Raw genomic sequence first — 10,342 nt, forward strand, 5'->3', positions numbered from 1 at the left:
TCACGCAGTATTTCATTAATTTATTTCAGTTAAAATATTTTTAACTTGACTTATGCTCCTGCATGGTCAGCTGTTGTTTTTTTTGTCAGTGTTCTACTGAGCACAGCATGATAAAAAAGCACCCTCAGCAGCTTAGCTTCAAACTCAAACACTAAACGGAGTCAGAGCTGCTGCTGCTTTTCTGAAGTGTTATTTTCGAGGGCCACCACTTCGCACACAGAGAGAGAGGTGCTTTTTGATACAAGCAGACTGAGCAAGGTCAGGAATGTCATTCCTTTCCTCCCTCACTGACGACCGCACGTCCGCCATTTTCCCTCCCCCTAAGCCACCAGCGCGGGGCAGGGACCTTGCGTTCGCCGAAGTCTCGCGAGAAGACGCCCAACGGCCGCGACTGCGGCCGTTGGGCGTCTTCTCGCGAGACTTCGGCGGCCGTTATGTGTGGTGAGGCGGAGCGCTACTGTCATGGAGGCGCCGCTGAGTGGCCCGCCGGGGCTGTCCACGATCGTGGCGGTGAGGCGCCGTCCTCTGAGGGAAGGGGCTGGGGAGAAGGCGCTGGCTGTTGCGTGTAACGGGGACCTGCTCCTTTTTGTGTGGGGCAGCCCGCGCTGGGGTGCTTGGTGAGCGCGGTCCGTGACTGAAAATGGTGTTCGGTGCGGTGTGGGAAGAGGAGAGCTGCTCCAGCGGTGCCCTAATCTCCTTTCATGTCGTGTTTTTTTTTCATAGCGAACGGACTGGTCCGAGCCCTGGCTGGTGGGGCTGGCGGTTTTCCACGTCCTCTGCTTCCTCTTAACTTGCTTCTCCTTCCAGCACTACCGGGTGCAAATTGGGCACTTCCTCTGCATGGGTGAGTAGTGCAGTTGTGTTTTCCTGAGCTCCTCGTCGGGAGATACAGGGCAGGTGTGTTGCTCGCACTTCCTGTATTTTGGTGACAGTTTCTTACACAGCCCAGGGCTTTGTAATATGTCTTGCAACAGATAAAGTGCATACAAAGTAGTATTCCTCCTGTACTAGTAGTATATATATATCTATACACAATTGATTTGCCTGATACAGAAGCTGCCATGACCTATAAATATTTATGTGTTTATTTGATTTCCACGACTGTACAAAGCAGAGACTTGAGACTTCTTGACCATAGTGAGAATCTGGGATAAATATTTTTTTTTTGCATGGTTACACCATATGTGTTACGCTGCTTCTCAGGAAGAAACTGAGAGCAGCTGCTTTCTGCTCTGCATTACTCTTAATGCTGCAGTTCAGTAAATACAGCTAGCTTCAAGCTGGATTCATTTTTGGAGCAGGTTCATCATATGCCTCACTGACACCTGTGATAGTGACATGAGGAAGAGCAAGACTGATTTAAAAGTGTCGCTTAGTCAACTAGTCAAGTGGTAAAACTATGACTAGAAGGGAGTTACTCTTTTTTTTTAAAAAAAAGATTGGGATACTATGCAACATGTGAACGGTTTCTGTAAATGCTTAAGTGTAAATTCATAGATGTGCTGCGAATGTGTAGTACCCTAACTTCAGATAGTAGTCCTAGATAAAAAAGCGTGACACCAGAGCATCTAAAATGATATCTTAATTCCATTCCGGTTATTGGGAAGTTCTGGTGTTTCTTTTTACAGACGTAACTTAGAGGGAGTCATCAAGAAGATTGTTGGAAACTGTGCTGACTTTTTTGTATATCGTTTGTTTTCTGAGCTCTTCCTGTAAACTCAGTTAAGCAGGATTTCATGGTTGCCTGTAATATAGCAAGTGTATTTTGTGATCACTGAATACTTGGTAGTAACTATATGGGATTTTAATTTAAAACTGGAATGATCAAGGGGATGAAGAACAGCCTACAAAGAAAGCCTCTCCTACAAAGAAAGACTGAGAGAGCTGGGGTTATTTCTTTTAGAGAAGAGGAGGATCCAGGGAGATCTTATAGCAGCCTTCAAGTACCTAAAGGAGGCCTACAGGAAAGCTGGAGAGGGACTCTTTGTCAGGAAGTACAGTGACAGTGGCTTTAAACTAAAAGAGGGAGGATTTAGATTAAAGGTTAGGAAGAAATTCTTCCATCAGAGGATGGGTGAGGCACTGGAACAGGTTGCCCAGGGAAGCTGTGGATGCTCCATCCCTGGAAGTGGTTAAGCCCATACTGACTGGGGCTTTGAGCAACCTGATCTGGTGTCAGGGGCTTGGAAGTACTTTTAAGTTTGGAAGTGTCTTTAAAGTCCCATCCAACCCAAGCCATACTGTGAAATACTAAATGTGCAGTTTGATATTCTGATGATCAAGTTGTAGTGTATGATGTGTATACATCTCTTGTATATATGGCAGAACTGATGGCAGTTGTTTTTAAATAATTACTGAATCTAATATTTTTTTCTTGTACAGTGGGTTTAGTGTACTCTGCAGAATATATAAATGAATTAGCAGCCATGAACTGGAGGTAAATATTTACATTTTCATATTTAAATGAATGTCCTACAAATATTCTTTTTTCATATATATCAATCCCCCCAAAAAACTTAACCTAAAGAGAGTCTCCCATCAGTAGAATGGGATGGCAGAGGGTTTCTTGCATTCATTGTTACAATACTTCTGAACTAAACCATAGGGTGTGACATGGTTACTGCTTAAAAAAGGAATATTTTTGAATAGCTAGTGTGTATTTATTATATTGCTTAAAATCACATCCCTTTTTATTAAACTTGCATACCAGAGTTAAACTGATAGTTTGTCATAAAAACTGATCATTTTCTGATATAACTGAAAATTGTATGTTTAACAACACTTTGTGCAGACATCTAATTTTAAATCTTTATGTTCCACCTAATTCATGCATGGCCTAGGTTACAGCTTCACTACATTTGTTATTTCTGTTACCTCTTCTAATACAAGAAACCAAAATAAATATTTAAAAGTCATCTCAGACACTTCAGGATAAGCTTGACTTCTAAGGCACAGATATATCTCTGGTTGTTTTGAGTCTTGAGCAATAAAACTGTAAGAAAAAGGCTGGTACTGTAGTGAACACTAATAACCGATAAGATAACTTACTGTCACTTCCAGCTTCATACATCTGGCCTGTGTTTGGGGATCCCAAGAAGTAGGATAATCTGTACAATGTCCATGTTGAATGATTACTGTGAAGATACAACATTATGTGAACTATGTTGAATAAAGCTTCCCTTTTAAATTTTTTCTTTATTTTTCTTCTTTCAGGAGGTTTTCTAAATACCAGTACTTTGATTCAAGAGGAATGTTTATTTCATTAGTATTTTCAGCACCACTACTTGTGAATACTATCATAATTGTGGTAGGTTTTCATTTATACGGGTACTTTTTTTTAAACTCACCTGTATAAATGCAATTATCAATTTAATTAATTTACCTACTTTTCAGGTCAACTGGGTGTACAGAACTTTAAATGTTATGACTGAACTGAAGACACTACAGCAGAGAATTAAAGCAGAAAAACAGAAGAAGAAGTGAAAGGGTCTAACACTTTTTTTTTTTTGATATCGTAATAATACTTGTCCATGCAATCAGTCCTACTGCTTGTTTATGCAGAAGCAGCAATTTTTTTGTCTGATACCAAGAGGACTTTGCAGCCTGTGGCCATGGACAATGAGAAAAGCAGGTATCTACAATACATGTAAATTTCTCAGTGAAATTGAGAAATCTGGTCTTACCAGGTCTTTGTGCCCTTCGATGTAAACTAGTTCTCATCATGACCAAGTCTGTTAATATTGGTGAGACACAACCTTCCTGTTTCCGTTTGCCTATGTATCTTTGTAACTGTCTTAACTGTGTATTTAGCCAGTCTCTTGCTACTTGTGCCAATGGAACTGTTGTGAATTCCAGTAAATGAGGAATTATGTTCAGAATGCCTCAGGAATCCTTGCTTCTGTGAAGCATTTCACTTGTCTGTAAACCAAGTTTCATACTTCCTGTGTGTATTGTATGTCAGTGAATAGTTCTGATGATTAGCATTTTATAAATAAAACTGTCCACAGTATTTTACATTGAGTTAATTTGATTTTTTTAAGTCACTTTTGTTCTTTGTTTCCTAGAAATTGCCAGTTTTCTGATATCTTGTACCTAATTTGCATACGTCATTCAAATCGTGATATCAATGCAGTTACATAAATATATTTTCTTAAAACTGGATGAAATTTCAGTAGTCTCTTTCCCTTTTTAGAACAGAAGGGAAGGAAAAACTTTAGGATGTTCTGTGTTATTTTGTTAATCTTGTTTAGATTTTTATGCTTGACTTTTTTTTAATAAGTTACTGAAAACTTAAAGTGAAAATATAAAGACTTCAGTTTTTCTTAGAGTTATCTGTTTTTATTTGATGAAGGAAAATTGGGGGATGGGGGGAGTAGAGTAAAAGAGTCCATACATTTTTAGTGAAAGTTGCATCTGGAAGTGGTTAATCCTTTATGTGGAGACCTAAACCTCTGTATAAAATCAGTTTAATGATGATCTACAAAATCGAGCTTAGATAATGGTAATGTGAAGAACAGTTGAGCATGTAAGGCTAGATTGCAAAAGCAGAACACTCGTAAGGTTTTAAGCTTGCCTGTGATTTTAAAAATTCAAATAGTCTTGACCAAAGTGGAATTACTGTTAATAAGCAGGAAGATAATCAGATGCATGTGTGTATTCACGGTATGAGGGCTTCCCAGTTCAGGGGAGAGTGAAATGTTCTGGAGAGTCTCACAGCATTGTGGAACAGCAGTGCACTGTTGGCCTGGGGTCTGTTTCTTTAATTCTTCCATGGATTAATTTAGCATGGCTCTCCTTAAACCTCTATCAAGAATTGCTGACTACTAGGCTATTTATATATTAGCAAACTAAATAGATGCAGGCTTAGATGTTGTCCCATAACCATCCATTCTGTTGTGACTATTGATGCAATTTTGGGCAGTGTCAACTCTCACTCCTCCGTGGAAATAACTGTAGTGGTCTTGTGGAGATCATGTGCCTTTGGGTAGCAGCCTCTGGTCCTATGGAAGGAAAAAAAAAAAACCACTGTTTTGAAGGAGTGAAGCGAATCTATCCAAATGGATACAAGATAGGATATAGCACCTATTTTCAAGACCAGAGAACAGACCTGTTTGATTTTATATAGATAGATGTAGTCCTGGTTTGGATTGGAGAAATTAATTTTGGTTTTACAGTTTGATGGGGAGAATTATGGAATTTTATGCATGGACCGAAGCCTAACCATACAGATGTGCTCCTGAACTTCCTCTTGTAAACTGTTCTGCAGAATACAATCGCACAGTTGTTCTAGTGTCACATTTGTAAATGTCACTAGTGTCACAAGTGTAAAGCTTGTGTACCGTGCCATACATGAGATACTACCAGTTGCTAACAGATCTGGGCTTCATATAATTTATGAGTTTGATTCACAGTAGATTACATGGTTCGGAGCAGCATATTCTCTAAGGAAGTTTCTTGCAATGAAAAACAGTGTGCTTCATTTAGTTCATCCAAGGCAAATCTTCCCCAAATATTTCAGTGTTTTGTCCTCTTACTTGTATGAGGTTGGAAAGTGGAATTCCCTCTTCTGCAACTGTGAAACTGGTGAGCAATCAGAACTGTCTTTCCTGGTGTAAGAGACAATATAACAAATTTCCTGTATTGCTAAGTTTTGTGTTAATCTAGCTTGGCACAGGTTTTATGGATAGAAGAAATTCTCTGTACCTTTGGGGATTCCAAGTGAAATAAAAAAATAATCTTGTATGTATTTAAGTTCTTTCCTCTTACCTCAGTGTTGTTGACCTTTCAGGCAGTATTTAATTTCATGTAGCATTAACATAGTAATGTTGCCATTAAATATAAGATCTCAAGGCACCACTGTTTAACAGTTAAAGTGAGCCCTACAGTTGGAGCATCAGGGACTTTATTTGTAATTAGCAAGTTAAAATCCATTTTGACTGTATATTATCTGTTAATTTCTGATACCACTGACATAATGCGGTAGCTTGCAGGCAGATGATGCTTAGTACAGAAAGTATCAGCGTTGCAGATGATTTTTAGTCCCCTAGAAGTAATTTTGAGAATGTAAACAGCTCCTAATTCCAAAATTTTACCAATATTTTTGAAGGACAAACATTTCAAAGTGTGCACTTAATTGTAAGCATGGTGATTTTACAACTTGCCTAACTGCTGAAGCTACAATAAGTAAATGTGACAGCTGCACACACTGTTTCTATATATGTGATTGTCAGAAAAGTATTCCCATTTTCTACATTTCAGGAGGACTCAAACTTGTATCTCAGTTGACCTGCAACTAACCTTGCCTGGAAAACTCTTAAGAGTTAGGTTTAGAAGAAATATTTGAAGTAAGCATATAGCTGTGTGAGAAATGATCAGAATTAAGCAAAGCAGGCTCTTGTTCATTATATCGCTTTTTATGAAGTGGCAGCATGGTAACGTAACAGCCTAGTTGCTGACAAATGAAAATAGTTAGATAAATGAAAATAATTACATTGTGTTTTCAGAGATCTTTGCCTACTTAGGATTTTGTATGTATAAGTGAATGAGATCCAAATATTTAAGACTGGTGGAATAACCTTAATTGGGAGATCTGATTTTAGGTTGTTTGCGGAAGAGCCTGTTTGCTTATTCCAAAATGGAAAAAAAAAAAATACAGAAAAGCTAGTAGCTGCTCAGTTGCATCCTTTGGACAGTGAGAGTAGACACAGGTGACTTGTTTCTGGCTCTGTGTATCTTACAGGCAGTGACTCAAACCTTCAGCCTTCCTTAACATATTTTTCCTCAACAACACACAAGTGTCAGCCAGTGTGGAAAAACATGGGGGGGGGAAGGAATATTAGCCTGGCAACTTTTCCCTAGTAGAAAGCAATTTTGTCTTCAGGGACAGAGATTAACAGAATTTAGTTGACAGGCTTCCTGGAGTTCAAAGTTTGCCATGTTCCCTATGGAAAAGTAATAAGTAACATGAGTTTCCAAGAATTGGAACCTAGAATTCTCTCTTCTTCCATGTTCACTGAAATGCTGCATCTTTAGGTGAATTTTCCCTTCTTTCAGTCCAATGACTTTCTTTATTCTAGGCAGAACGAATGAATTTCAATAAAGGAACTTGAATGTATTGGAATATTTGCTAGCTCAGTAGTTTTTGTTTTATAATTGATGGGTATATCCCATACACATTATCACCAAAGGCACGGAAAGACAATAAATTGAGGTCTCCTGCATTGTGTGTATTCTAAATAAAGAACTTTGAAGGACAGTCTTGTTACTTCTCATCAACTTTGTCTTAAAGAAAGGGATCTGTTTCTAGGAAAACTTTGTTGGATGCTCAACTGCTGTTGTTATGAATCCTAAATGGAGGAATAGGCTGGAGAATTGCTCTGTGCATTTTGAGAATCATAAGCTCAAATTCTCTGGTTTTTATAGGAAGTGGGTATGTCAGGGAAAAAGAGGATTATTTATGTGACTAAGATAGGAATATGGGCTGTAAAGTAGTTAATGTTGTATTTCTTCAAATGTGAATATTTTTGCATATTTATAATAAAGTTTATTAAAAAGGCAAATTGAATTTTTCACTACAGGTGATTATACCACTTTTATACTTAATGTGAGTTTTCTGAAGAGAGATGCATAGTTTGATATAATTGTATATTTACATGTTTTTAATACTTTAAAATATCTTTAAAATCTTTTAATGCATTTCAATGAAATAGAAATATTGGTTTTCTGTGCATCTGGGGTAGAGACCATTGCAGTTAACCAAGTTTGTCACTGGATGTCACTGTTTCACATGCAGAAATTGGCTCAAAGTTCTGTAGTTTTTCACCATAGCTTCATAAATACTTTATGCAGCATTTTGGAATGACCAGGGAAGGTTGCAGTGGTCAAAGTACTTGTAGTGGCAGTGGTGATGTGCATATATCATATATGCTTCCAGAGTCAGGATTGTGTTTTGGTTGGTGTTTTAAAGCTTCATGATTAGGCAAGGAAATTAAGTATGAGTGAGAGAGGATACTTACATTTACTTATGGAGGTCTTTAATTAAAAAATACATATATAAATACATTATTGTGTTAATAATATGCAGGAAAGTTTGCCGAAGCAGTCTAGTTGGTGAACTGACAGCTTATATGTCTTCCATCTCTTTCTGATTTCCCTTACAGAGCTCATCACTACCATTTAATATTACACGTGCACTTAAACTCACATGTGTATAAATGAGATTCTCAGATATCAGCAGTCACTTCAGTCTTTCTCTACAATCTGTCAAACAGTCCTCAGCAGTGTACAGATGCTTAATAACTTTTTTTTGAGAAGCTCTACATTTCCTACTTTTGTGTTTACTGCTTCATTTAAATATGAACTATAGGAACCATTCTTACATTGTTTCACAGGCATAATGAAGCCAGGAAAAGAGCTGTAACTAGTAATGCATTACACAGTTACAAGCATTGACTTTAAGTGGTCCCACTGAAATAGTCGTCCTGTTTTCATTGGCACTGTCTAGAGTTATAACCAGTTGAAAACAAAGTCAGGATCAAATGTGTTGCCTCATTCATCTGAAAGCATTACAGTAATTTGTAAGGCATTCGGCAGAACTGATTAAAACAAGGCACATTTCTTAAAATGGATGAGTTCCAAGTGTCCTTTATAACACGTGTTAATCAAGCCCTGAATCAAAGGAATACAATCCTGTAAACCTTTCTTCCCTTCTCGTCCAGCAAGGGCTTGAGAAAATGGGTTAGCACAGTGACCTGAGGGTAGCTTGTTAGTAATGTTTTCATGTTCAAAGAAGGGCAGCGAAGCTGGTGTGGAGTCTAAAGAACGAGTCTTATGAGGAGCAGCAGAGGAGCTGAGGTTGTTTAGCCTGGAGAAAAGAAGGCTCAGGAAAGACCTTATTGTACTTTCCAATTACCTTAAAGGAGGATGTAGCACCCAAGCCCCAAGTGATAAGATGAGGGGAAACGACCTCAAGTTGCTCCAGGGGCCACCAGAAGGTTATCATCAGGTTACTAGGAGAAATTCCTTTACTGAAAGAGTAGTGGGGCATTGGAACAGGCTGCCTAGGGAAGTGATAGTCAACATCCCTAGAGGTCTTCAAGAAACCTGTAGATGTAGAACTTAGTGTGGTTTAGTGGTAGATTTTAGTACTAGGTTAAAGGTTGGACCAGATGATCTTAGAGGTTTTTTCCAACCTGAATGATCCTATGATAATATATCCTGAAGTCATATATAAGATGGTCTACAATACATAAGTTGTTTAAGGTCCGTAACTGTAGGAGTCATGCCTCTGATAACATTCCCTTCACCTTGAATTAGGGATTAGTAGGAATAATCAGCTTCCTGTAGCCACCTTTGACAGCATGTTATTTGTGAGGTTTGTACTCAGGCAAAGGCATCAACTAAAATCAGGAAACTGATGTACCAAACAAGTAATGTGTTGCTTGTTCACTGCGTAAGTTTTGCATAGCAGTCCAGGCAACCATGAGCTTTTTGATTGTTTAAATATATTTGACCCACAACAGTGTTGTAAACTGGGATTGGAAATAGACTTAATGGCTTTAAGGTGTTGGGTGTTGGTTTTGTAAGTTAATTGATACTGAGAGCTTTTGTAAGTAATCACAGTCTATTTTCTTTTGAAATCACACAGTCAATGAAAATAAAACAGTCCAATTTTATCTATTTTCTTGTTTCAATTGCCCCAAATCCTAAATTAGTCTAATCCTTCTACAGTAATTATATATTAGAAAAGAAAACAGGACACAGAACATTCTCCTAATTAACAAGAGCTAATTTATTAAAAAAAAAAAAGTTAATGAGACTTTTTTTTCCAGCAAATCAGTTTATTCATTTTTACCATCAAAGATTCAGATTAATTAGTAAATAAAGTGTGTGCTTTCCAAGTTTTCTGCTTACCATGTATTGTAGGAAAAAGAATTTTAACATGAAAATTAGCTGTCTGGCTTTATATGCAAGTGAACAAGGACAGTTGCCATGCTATGTGATTTCCATTTAATTGTCTTTGAAACAGAAGTAAAAAAAAATTCTAAAGTATTATTAAATGATCTTACTGATCTATCAGTAACCGATATTAAAAGTAAATATATATATATATTGAAAATGAAGAAAACACATAGCTTATAGATTTCATAGAATCATAGAATATCCCGAGTTGGAAGGGACCCATAAGGATCATCAAGTCCAACTCCTGGCACCGCACAGGTCTGCCCAAAAGTTTAGACCATGTGACTAAGTGCACAGTCCAATCGCTTCTTAAATTCAGACAGGCTTGGTGCAGTGACTGCTTCACTGGGGAGCCTGTTCCAGTGTGCAACCACCCTCTTGG

The 10,342-nt window shown here is 37.9% G+C and overlaps 1 protein-coding gene across 1 annotated transcript; it reads left to right on the plus strand.

The window, feature by feature from the left end:
- The first annotated feature begins 409 nt into the window (after window positions 1-409).
- Window positions 410-4,014, plus strand: TMEM18 (transmembrane protein 18). Its single transcript, XM_083829216.1, has 5 exons — window positions 410-510; window positions 724-844; window positions 2,383-2,437; window positions 3,214-3,307; window positions 3,394-4,014. Exons 1-5 carry the CDS (start codon window positions 463-465, stop codon window positions 3,481-3,483), a joined length of 408 nt encoding a protein of 135 aa, XP_083685342.1. The 5' UTR covers window positions 410-462; the 3' UTR covers window positions 3,484-4,014.
- The last annotated feature ends 6,328 nt before the right edge of the window (window positions 4,015-10,342 follow it).

The sequence above is a fragment of the Anser anser genome (genome assembly GCF_964211835.1).
Source record: "Anser anser genome assembly, chromosome: 3".
Taxonomy (NCBI): Eukaryota; Metazoa; Chordata; class Aves; order Anseriformes; family Anatidae; genus Anser; species Anser anser.